General features: G+C 44.9%; 1 protein-coding gene across 1 annotated transcript in view; it reads right to left on the bottom strand.

The window, feature by feature from the left end:
• The window catches only part of USP34 (ubiquitin specific peptidase 34), a 199,320-nt gene that overhangs the window by 34,361 nt on the left and 152,882 nt on the right, over positions 1–12,077 (bottom strand). Inside the window, exons 59-61 of the mRNA XM_040347825.1 lie at positions 11,096–11,144; positions 10,797–10,901; positions 6,439–6,483 (exon numbers count right to left, since the gene is read on the bottom strand). Coding sequence (XP_040203759.1) covers positions 6,439–6,483; positions 10,797–10,901; positions 11,096–11,144 — 199 coding nt within the window. The remainder of the gene's footprint in view (positions 1–6,438; positions 6,484–10,796; positions 10,902–11,095; positions 11,145–12,077) is intronic.

Genomic DNA, 12,077 nt, shown 5'->3' with positions numbered 1-12,077 from the left:
AGAGTTATAGAATATCGTGAATCCTGCCCTGCTATGGTTCGATGAACATCGATTTGTCCACCACTGGGGGGTGTATCCCCAAATTGAGCATGGAGGGCATGGCGGAGCTGGAGGTAGGGGAAATGCATGGAATTGGGGAGGCTGAATTCGTCCTTAAGCTGTTGAAATGACTTTAAAACAATGCCATGGTAAACGTCAGACTAATACCTCACCCCCCGATCAAGCCAGAGGACCCGATCCGGGATGGTGAGCAACTCGTTCAGGCCTTGGTTATCCCATAGGGGGGTATGAGAGCGAGTAGGTGATGTTTTCAATTTGCGCCCCACCACATCCCAGATTCTACAGTGATGGTAAAGCAGGCCTTTGCGACTTCCCAATGCCCAAACACCCCCCATGTCTCTAAAGAGGACCTGAAAAGGGTGAGTAAGCCCGGGAATGTGAGGGGAACATATCAGCGTTAGATAACGGTCTCTATCGTGCTTGTCCAGGTAAAAAGTGGGAAAGTTGCGCCGCCAGGTAGTATAGGTTAAAGTCGGGTAATGCTGCGCCACCTAACTCAGTGGGATTTTTAAACGCCTGCCAGGACAGTTTGTGATGGGAAGTGTCCCACACAAATGAATTGAGGACCGCTTCGATGGCCTTAAAAATTCTGAGAGGAAGGTATACAGGAGCATGCCACAGAACGTACAAAAAATTGGGGAGAAGAACAATTTTGATTAGGTTCACTCGGCCCATCACACCCAGTGGTAGTTTAGCCCATATTTGTGTTTTGGATTTTAAGAACGACATCAACGGTTTTATGTTGAGGCTAACAAAATCATCAGGAGATCTAGTTATCTGGATCCCGAGGTATTTCAGGGAGCTAACCCTAAGGAGGGGGGAAGAGGCCTGAATTTCTGTGGGCGCGCCCACGTCAATGGAAAGGATCTGGGATTTATCCCAGTTGATCCTTAGACCAGAATAACGACCAAAGTTTTTAATAACCTCAAGGGCAGTCTGCAGGGACTAGCCAGCATCAGCCAGATGCAGAAGCATATCGTCAGCGTACAAACTGATCGTCTCCACCAGCTCCCTACGACTGAGACCCTGAATGCCCAAGTGTCCTGAGAGAGGACGCCAGGGGCTCCACCGCCAAGGCATACAGTAACGGGGATAGGGGACACTCCTGTCTGGTTCCCCTGGAAAGGGGGAAGGGGTCTGAGATCCGACCATTGACAAAGATCCTGGCGCATGGGCTCTGGTACAGAAGATGGATCCATTTGATAAAAATTGGGCCCAAAACCGAAACGCGTCAAGCGCTCCCAGAGGTAGTCCCACTCGACTGAGTCGAACGCCTTTGCGGCATCAAGCGACACCACAACTCTAGAGCCCATTTGGTCATGCTCAGCCTGCAGATTCATATGTAGTCTACGCAAATGATATGCTGTATTTTTGGCAGGCATGAACCCAGTTTGATCAGGATGAATTAATGTAAGGATCACTCCATTTAGACGCAACGCCAGGATCTTAATGTCCAGCTGGAGGAGAGATATTGGACGGTAAGTTTCAGGAAGTTCTAGATTTTTGCCGGGCTTAGGGATGAGTACAATATAAGCCTCGGTCATAGAAACAGCCAGGCAACCCGATTCAAAAATATGGGAAAAAAGCTCATGAAGCCTAGGCACTAGAGATTCACTATAGGTCGTGAAAAATTCCCAGACTACCTCGAAAGGCGCAGTACCCCTATTGGTCTGAAAAAATAAATCCCATTCGGTGCTAGCCTCCTCCAAGTCGGGGACAACCAACAACCAGAAGGGATTGAGTTTCCAGGTGTAAGATGAGGGGGGAAGAGTCAATACGAAGTTCAATCCAATAGGTAGCATGGTCAGAGAGGACACGCGGGTTAAACCCCGCGCCACCCAAGATAGAAAGAAGGGTACGTACGGGATAGCAGTATAAAATCAATTGCGCGACATGGAGTTGTGCGTCGACGAGAAGCACGTAAAAAGTGCTATCCAATGGATAGCGGTGTCTCCATAAGATCCAAGTCGAGGAGGAGTTTACCAAATCTAGTTTGAGTGTGAGAAGGGTGATCAGGGGGCGTCAGAGATAATCTGTTCAGGTCTCTATTTGTAATGTTATTGAAGTCCCCTAGCCAGATCGCCGGCACACTAGGATACCGAGACATAAGCCCTAGACCAGGGATATGCAATTAGCGGACCTCCAGATGTTGCAAAACTACAAATCCCATCATGCCTCTGCCTCTGGGTGTCATGCTCGTGGCTGTCCGAGCCTTACTATGCCTCATGGGATTTGTAGTTCTGCAACAGCTGGAGGTCCGCTAATTGCATATCCCCGCCCTAGACCCTCAGTCAGAACAGTAAATTGGAATGGGGGTGGTATATAAATAGCGAGTATAAGGATCTTCAGACAATTCACCTTAGCATGTAAAAATATAAATCTACCAAGGGGATCAGACTGAAGAATGAGCAGTACAAATTGCCTGGACTTGGCAACCAGTATAGAAACCCCCCTGGAGTTTGCAGTGTGTGGAGCCTGGTATACCCAGCCCACCCATGGTTTCTTGAGAGTCATCATAAGCTGGCCCGTTAAATGAGACTCCACCGACACCATAATCTCTTCCCGCTGAGCTTTTAGATATGAGAGGACAGCATTATATTTTGGTCGGGCCCCGAGGCCCCGCACATTCCACGTGAGAAACTTCACATTAGGTATGACAGGTAGTGACAAGCATCAATGTCCCAAGCCCGTGCGCAGGGGCCCAGGGCCAGCCCAAAGAAAGGGAAGCCATGGGCACCACCCACAGAGCCCAAAACATCCAGGCCAGGAGGCCACAGTATGATCCAGTGGAAAAACATCAGCACACCATCACCATATAGCACAATATCCCACATGTCAACCAAACTTGTGCAAGGGAACAAACGTTACAGGTAATAGCGGAAACAGCAGGGTCCACAGGGACACCCGCGGCTAAGGGGGCGATTATCCGCTGTAGAACCAGCAGCAGTGCAAGAAGTGAGGCCCCCCCGGTCTTGGAACTCCAGGATAACATACATAGGGGGAGTGTAAGGATATGGAGATGCGAGTCCCTGTCCCAGGCGCCAGTACGGGCGGCAACTCGCCATCAGAAAACAATAGAACAGGGCTACAGTACGTCTTCCTCAGCGTAAAACTCAGGGGGAGCAGAGGGAAAGGATTGTAGAGGAAGTCTGTAAGGAGATCACCGGGACAGGATTAACAAGAATAAGGTGGAGGGGGAGGAAAAAATCCGGTGCAGGCAGCGCAGGGGGATCCCAGCTAGGGACAATCAACGGGTCATAGGTCTCGGGCAAAGGATAACAAGCACAGTACCTGAGGGCGAAGCAGTTCCGAGATCCACAGAAGCTCAGGAAAGGAGTCTCGTCCCACTGCGCCCGCCAGACGCACTCCAGATGTCAGCAGCAAAAGTTCTACTCAGGCTACCTGGGTGACGGCCCCGCGTTCTCAAGCCAGGAGAAGACAGGCTCCGGCGTATCAAAGAAATGTGCTCTATCCTCACCGACAACACGGAGCCTAGCCGGAAAGAGCATAGCATAGGAGTAGTGGCGGATCCTCAACTGGCGTTTGGCTTCAGTGAAGAGGGCCCTCTTTTTCTGGACATCTGCAGAGAAATCCGGGAAAACTTTGATCTCAAGGTCTTTGAAGCGATGTTTCCCTTTAGTCTGGTAAGGTGAAGCACAGCATCTCGGTCTTGGAAATTAAGCAGTTTAGCTATGAAGGTCCGCGGCGGTCCGCCTGGAGGGGGGGGGGGGCTTGGCAGCCAGCCCGTGGGCCCTCTCCACCACAAAGGATGTGGAGAATTCAGCTCGGCCAAATGTAGTTATCAGCAGGTTTTTCAGGAACGTCGGAGGGTCGGGGCCTTCCGCGCCCTCGAGCAAGCCCACGAACCGCAAATTACAGCTCCTGAGGCGATTCTCCATGTCATCTTGCTTCGCTAAGACCATGGTGAGCTGATGCTGTAGGCGTTCAGTCACAACCTGCAATGGCGGCACCTCATCCTCCATGTTGCTGATGCGGGTCTCTGCCTCTGTGACCCGCTCTCTGAGCTTCTGCAGGTCTTTAATGAGCAAGACATCGACCTTCACCTCCTCAATTTTGTAGGTTAGGGAGCTCTTGCAGTCTGAGATGGCCTCCAGCACTCGCACTGTTTTCTGACACCGAGTCTGCGGGAGTAGAGGAGACGGCGCCATCTTCCTCCACAGCCTCCTTGTCTGGAAGCCGGTATTTAGCAAGTTTAGCGACGTCTGACGATTTATTTGACCGAAACATGTTCCCCACGAGTGAGAGGTGTAGTGCACCCGGTAATAAGTGTTTTAGCAGGCAGTATAAGCCCAAGGATAGTCAGCTTCGGATTCTCGACAAGCGGAGCTCCAGTGAAACAAAATGTAACCTTTACAACCCCTTTAATGAAGTACTGGTGCCATGCACATTAAACTCAACAGTAAGGCCTCCTTCACATGGGCAATTATCTGCATACACCGGATTCCAGCAGCAAGAATCAGTAGATTCCTGCTGCAGGGATGACAGGTGTACATGAACAGTAACAACCCCTTGTTGCTTTGTACAGGCCAACAGGCTGAAAGGAGTGGTCACTGTTCACAGGTATTCGCACTACCGGCAAATACCTGTATTTAGGGACAGATTGCAGAGCCTGGACACCCCCTGTCGGCATTCAGTGGCAATCATCCATCTCTTTTCACAGGAAACAGATGCATGTGCATTTACCTGTGGACAGCCGATATCAGCTTGCCATTCTTTCACATGGTCACAGCTAAATGGAAATACGGGCGATTTTAGCTGCAGGAATTCAGACTGGCCCCAATGTATCTGTAGACATTATGAACCCATAAAATGGCAATAAACCACCAAAATGTACCATAACTCAATGTAAAAATGTTAAACATATATTGATGAACAAAATCAGTGAGCAGAAATGCATTCATATAAAAATGCCTCACAACTACAAATATATTAATATAAATTAAAAAAAACTACACAATTGAAAGTCCATCCAGAGGTGAAGAAATGCTTGATTGGAAATCACATGTGATCACTCCTGGGCTCCAACACCAAACACAGCCTCTTACCAGAGAAATCACACCTCTTACATAACGGTCATAAACACATGAGGACTATCCAGGGTAAGGTTGGATTCACACCAATGCAGTTTTAGTGCTTTTTGCATATTTGCACTACAGTCCATTTAACATGGTTTCCTATGGAACACATTCTGTAGTGCAAATCTGCAAAAAGCACTAAAAATGCCATAGGTGTGAATCCAGCCTTACTGTCAAAGAACCACTATTCCGTCTGTTCACAGATCTTTGTGTTGAATGACGCAACTGTGTGATGGAGACCTGCAATATTCAATGCGACAGCGCCTGCGGGAAAAACAACTCCCTTATGCTGTCAGGGGAATGGGGACCGTTTAGGGGTGTAGTCTGCTTGCAACCATGTCACACCCTAAATATGTGTGTAACACGATCTAAAAGGTGAAGTCAGCCTTTAATGTTTTTGAAAGGTCACTAAATACGCCGAACTGCACTACAGTGGCAAACAGTGCTGTGCACTGCTGAACAAGGCACATAGAAAACAATTGTTTTCTATGTGCTCTAGCGCTGACTTACATTGTTCTTGCACAGAAAACTGCAGGCCACTGCATATATTGTGACTGAGGCCTGAAAAGTACCTGTCAGATGAGAAATATAGGTGTTGCCTTTACTGGTGCAATTAGGATTATCAGAAGTTGCCTGAAATCTGACAGTTGCTTGACTGTCTACACTACAGCCTGACCTCACACTTAAGCCCATTAGAAACCACTTGTTTTTTTTCGTTCAAGCCGCTGTACTAACAATCCGGTGTTAGTACAGCAATCTCCCCTGCTGGTCTACTGTGTTCTTAACCCCCCCCCCCCCCCCAAGAACACTCCGGTCATTGCTCTCAGCTATTGGCTGCTGGTTTTCCAGCATGCTCAACTGGCTTCCGTCGGCTGCCATAAACACAGGCCGAATATCAGACCGTTTTTATTGGACTGGCCGATGTCGCCCGACATTCAGCCCGTGTATACTAGGCTTTATTCACTGATCTTCTGAGTTTGCAGTGCATGAGGTCACGAAGATGACAGGCAGCGAATGCCAGGTACCCTTAAAATCCCACAACATGGCAGATGAAGTGTCAGGCTCAATGTAAATAATGCTACAACAGGGAATAAAAGTCTTTCCTAAGCCTGCATAATAATAAAAACTGAAGACTGAATATTTTGATTCTTGCATAAGCCTAATTGTGACTGGTTCTCTCTCTTTTTTTTTTTAACCCAACATTAACAGACTGGTTCTCTTTAAACCACACTCCCTAAATTCAGTTAGTGGATTAGCTTTAAAAAAAAAATGTGTTGCATACCTCTGGGGTCAGCTTTGCTATAGATGTGAATAGCATCGATGCAATCTAAAAGACAGAGGAGAGGTACAACTGTTAAATAAGCAAACCAGATGTTGCACTTGTTCAAACAACTTCATTGAAAACTTGGCATCCAGAATGTTCAGTAAAGAAAATACCTCTTTTGTTCTACCAGATAACTATTCAGAAGATTTCAAACCCCACGACAAACTGTTGGGGATGAAACTTATGAGCTCAACATCAGGTGAAAACAAGCCTTACATGTATAACGGCACACTTTTCTGAAGGTCGTCTTTCTAGCAGTAATGTTTAGTACCTTTAGGAGGTCATGTGACCACATGGCCTCCCTTGTTTTGTTCTTTCATATAGCAGAGGGTGTGTCCATATAGTGGGTGGGCAGAGGATGACCTTCCACAGCAGGGAAGCACCATTACCATCTGTGTGCGCTGCATTCCAGCAGCTGTGTTGACAACGTGGCTCCTGCTGGGAGCTGCTCTTATCAACACAGCAGGGCTGGATGTGGCTGGTTGGTCAAACTCACTTCTCACCTTCTTCTAAAGAGGTAAGAGAGTGCTCTTTCCCACAGTCATCTTTTTGAGGAAGGCATCCAAAGATGGTCCAAACAAGTGTTCACCCTGAAAGGGCAGCCTCTCTATTTACTGCCTTTCTCAAGGGCACTGTCTGTTTTCACGTGGACAGACAGTGCTCATCGGCGAAAGTGGCTATATGGAGTCTTTAAAGGCATCCACCAAGAAACTCAATGCTCTTGGAAAGTCTTCCAGGAGCTGCCAAATTTGAGGGTCTCATTCTCTTAACCATTTAAGACCCGGACCATTATACAGGTTAAGGACCTTGCCCCTTTTTGCGATTCCGCACTGCGTCGCTTTAACTCACAATTGCGCGGTCGTGCGACGTGGCTCCCAAACAAAATTGGCGTCCTTTTTTTCCCACAAATAGAGCTTTCTTTTGGTGGTATTTGATCACCTCTGCGATTTTTATTTTTTGCGCTATATACAAAAATAGAGCGAAAAATGCAATATTTTTTGCTATAATAAATATTCCCAAAAAATATAGTTTAGGCCGATACGTATTCTTCTACTTATTTTTGGTAAAAAAAAAAAAAATCACAATAAGCGTTTATTGATTGGTTTGCGCAAAAGTTATAGCGTTTACAAAATAGGGGATAGTTTTATTTTTATTATTTTTTTTTTTACTCGTAATGGTGGCGATCAGGGATTTTTTTCGTGACTGCGACATTATGGCCAAAAACATTGGACACTTGACACATTTTCATTTTCACAGCGAAAAGTGCTATAAAAATGCACTGTGATTACTGTGAAAATTACAATAGCAGTGAAGGGGTTAACCACTGGGTGGCGCTAAGGGGTTAAGTGTGCCCTAAGGGAGTGATTCTTACTGTAGGGGGTGTGGCTGTAGGCGTGATGTCACTGATTGTCATTCCCTATATCAGGGAACAGACTATCAGTGTCACTGCCACAGAGAAGAACGGGGAAGGTGTGTTTACACACACCTCTCCCTGTTCTTCAGCCCCTGTGACCCGATCGCGGGACACCGGCGTCGATCAGGTCCGTGGGTCCCACGGGTGCAGTCACGGAGCTTCGGACCGCGTCGTGCTCGCGACCCATTCGGCCAGCGTATATCGGCGTTAGGCGGTCCTTAAGTGGTTAAACAATGCACGTGCTTTACCCAGACATTAAGAGCTAAGCAAACTACAATTGTAGTCACTGATGGCTGTAGAGCCACTCCTACCAGAGAGGATGCCTTAAAGCAGGCCCCTAACCTTTTATCTGTGGCATCTTAAACCACTAGACGACCAGCCACCACAGTTATACTGCGGCAGGTTGGCTCACCTGGGCAAGTCGCCGTAGGTATACATCGACTGCTTTAAGAGCGCTATGGGGGCGCGCGTGAGAGACAGAATGGAGATCTGTCAATGTAAACAGCATATAGAAAACAATTCAATCTGGATGGCCGCACTCCAACAACGATTTCTTTATTGGTTAAAAAAAAACATACAGCAAAAGATGCAATCAACAGCTGACATGTTTCACACCGCAACTACTGGTGCTTACTAACAGCTATAAATAAGCATCAGTAGTTACGGTGTGAAACATTTCGGCTGTTGATTGCATCTTTTGCTGTATGTTTTTTTTAACCAATAAAAAATCGTTGGAGTGCGGCAATACAGATTTAATTATTTTCTATATGCCATTTTGCATACTGAGCCAGCACCGTCATTTTGAGGAGGAGAAGATTTTTTTTTTTGTGTGACCCAGACACCTGGAGCGGGTTTTTTTCCCAGTTTGTTCAATGTAAACAAACATAACTCCATGCTTTCAGGGGAGAGGAGACTGATCTGTTGTTCATACTAAGTTTCAACAAAGATCGGTCTGCTCCTCCAGTCAGGATCACTGCCTAGGACACACAGTTAACCCCTTGATCGCCCCCTAGTGGTAACCCCTGCCAATGACATTTATACAGTAATCAGTGGCTATTTTTAGCTCTGATCGCTGTATAAAATGTCAATGGTCCGAAAAGTGTCAAAAGTTTCCGATCTGTCTACCGCAATATCGCAGTCCCGATAAAAATTGCAGATCGCCGCCATTACTAGTAAAAAAATAATAAAAATGCCATAAATCTATCCCCTATTTTGTAGACGCTATAACGTTTGCGCAAACCAATCAATATTAGCTTATTGCGATTTTTTTTACCAAACATATGTAGAAGAATACATATCGGCCAAAATTGATGAAGAAATTTGTATTTTTACATTTTTTGGGGGGATATTTATTATAACAAAACGTAAAAAACATTGCTTTTTTTTTTCAAAATTGTCGCCCTTTTGTAAAAAAAATAAAGAATAAAAACCGTAGAGGTGATCAAATACCACCAAAAGAAAGCTCTATTTGTGGGGGGGGGAAAAAAGGAGGTCAATTTTGTTTGGGTACAGCATCGCACAACCGCGCAATTGTCAGTTAAAGCAACACAGTGCTGTATCGCAAAAAATTGCCTGGTCATTAGGGAAGCAAATCTTTCCGAGGCTGAAGTGGTTAAAGACCAGGACCTCATCCTCCGGAACCCTCAGGTTCTTGGTTAAGTATGAAACGGCAGGGTCAACTGTCAGAGAATCCCATTTTTTTATTCCTCTTTCCATTGGGTACGGGTGAGCACTCACTCTGGCCAATTACAGTGATCAGAAGGTGCAGAGCCGCTTGAAATGGCTATGCCTGTGAACAGAACCCTCCGAGGATGACTTCATTGACCAGCAATAGCAGGTGAAATGGTTGCGCTAGGGCAAAGGTCTAAAACTGGCGGCCCTCCAGCTTAGCAAAACTACAAGTCCCATTATGCCTCTGCCGCTGGGAGTAAGGCTTGTAACTTTCAGCTTTGCAATACCTCATGGGACTTTTAGTTTTGCGACAGCTGGAGGGCCACCAGTTTGAGACCCCTGCTCTAGGGATATTTCTGGAGTGACATTTGTAAACGTCATTCAAGAAATAGACGTGCACCTCCTTGCCATTTTTTTACAATATGACGGCAGATGGCTGATTTGTATTAACCACTTGTCTACTGGGCATTTTTACCCCCTTCCTGCTGAGGCCAATTTTTGGCTTTCAGCGCCGTTACATTTTGAATGACAATTGGGCAGTCATGCAACACTGTACCCATATGAAATTTATATAATTTTTCTCCCCATAAATAGAGCTTTCTTTTGGTGGAATTAAATCATTACTGTTTTTTTGATAGACAAAAAAGACCAAAATGTTTATTTATTTTTTTCATAGTTTGCTATAAAATTTTGCAAACAGGTAATTTTTCTCCTTCACTGATATGCGCTGATGAAGCTGCACCGATGAGCACTGGAAAGCAGCACTGATAGGTGACACTGATGGGCACCGATGGGACTGAACTGATGATCAGGACACCGAGAATCAGTGTCGATGTTCCTTTAACATAAGCTGGTTATCAGATTTCTTCTCTCCTCACACTGTTAGTGTGAAGGGGAAAAAAAGCAGATAACCGGCTTGTTTACATCCTGTGTTCAGCGGTCATTGGCCGACTGCTGATCACATGGTAAAGGGCTGCTGTGATTGGCCCTTTACCTCGATCTGTGATCAGCCGAGCTGCAGAGAGTACACTGACAGCACAATCACGGGAGGGTGTTCATGTACGCCCTTCCAGCAAATGAAGGCCGTGGTGTAGCCATCTTTCGGCTATAGCACGAGCGGAAAGTGGTTCGAAAAAATCCTGTTACACTCTTAGGATTGTTAGGACTGCTTTCAGGTGAAGGTGATGATCAACATTCAATCACATTTATTACATGACAGTCTTACACTTACATGTTCAGCAAGACGGTTGTTGTACCGGCAAAGGCTGAAAATGAGGTTGCAAGTTTGTCGGATATTAATTCCATCTCGTATATGCTGGAACAAAAAAGGAAAGCCCTAAAAAATAAAAAAAAATAAAAAAATTTATATATATTATTGAAACACAGATTTGCAAATGCAATGGGGTAAAGTATGCATTGTAAAATGTGCAAGAAGATTTAATAAGTATTTAGCAAAATGCCAACAAACGATCTCATCCATGATACAATCCACATGTATGAATAGAAATTAAATACAGGACACACAATTACCTTTCCACCTGTTAAGGCTGCCATGTCGTTCTGGGACAATGTGAGATGCCTAGAAAGTGGAAAAAAATGGGAATTAAAACATGCATAAGACAAATGTTATAACTTCTTTAACTACTTCAATGCCAGATTTTGTTCCGTTTTGGCGAGGACTCTGTTCTGCCCATGATATAGTTTAGATTTTGTAATTTTCTTGAAAGTATTGAATATTTTGAGGGCACATTTAGGGCTTTAATTTGGAAGCAAATTTGGATACATATATATTTTAAAGATTTTACAGGAAATGAACAGAAGAAAAAAAAAAGGTTAAACGTTTTGCTCTATTTTTCCTCAATGCAGTCTTTACATAAATTGCACACCCCTATATATTTACCCCAAAATAACAAAATTTGTCTATTAAAATTATCACATTACAGCGACTTTTGTGTAATGTAGTGGAATGGGGGAAAAAAATTATTTGAGTAAAATGTTAATATCACATAAAGATAAGTCAGCTTAACCAGTGCACAAATTAGAAATGTGATGACTTATTCACAGGTTTGTCAATGATAAAAATTAAACTGAACAACATTGTGTTCACATACGTGCACATTTAATGCTTGCATGGTGAATGCACACTTAATACAGATAAGTCAAGGTCACTGTTGCCACCTGTGGGTTGTTTAATTTAGAGAGAATATTTTATATATACGCTCAAAGAAAAATTCAAACATCCTGCATTTTTTAAAGTCGTTTTAACCACTTAAGCCCCGGGCCTTTAGGCAGCTAAATGCCCAGGCCAGGTTTTGCGATTCGGCACTGCGTTGCTTTAACAGACAATTCTCGCGGTCGTGCGACGTGGCTCCCAAACAAAATTGGCGTCCTTTTTTCCCCACAAATAGAGCGTTCTTTTGGTGGTATTTGATCACCTCTGCGTTTTTTTTTTTTGCGCTATAAACAAAAATAGAGCGACAATTTTGAAAAAAAATGCAATATTTTTTACTTT

Source organism: Rana temporaria, chromosome 4 (assembly GCF_905171775.1).
Source record: "Rana temporaria chromosome 4, aRanTem1.1, whole genome shotgun sequence".
Classification (NCBI taxonomy): domain Eukaryota; kingdom Metazoa; phylum Chordata; class Amphibia; order Anura; family Ranidae; genus Rana; species Rana temporaria.
The sequence above is the reverse complement of the archived record's forward strand: the minus strand, read 5'-3'. Positions and strand labels throughout refer to the sequence as shown.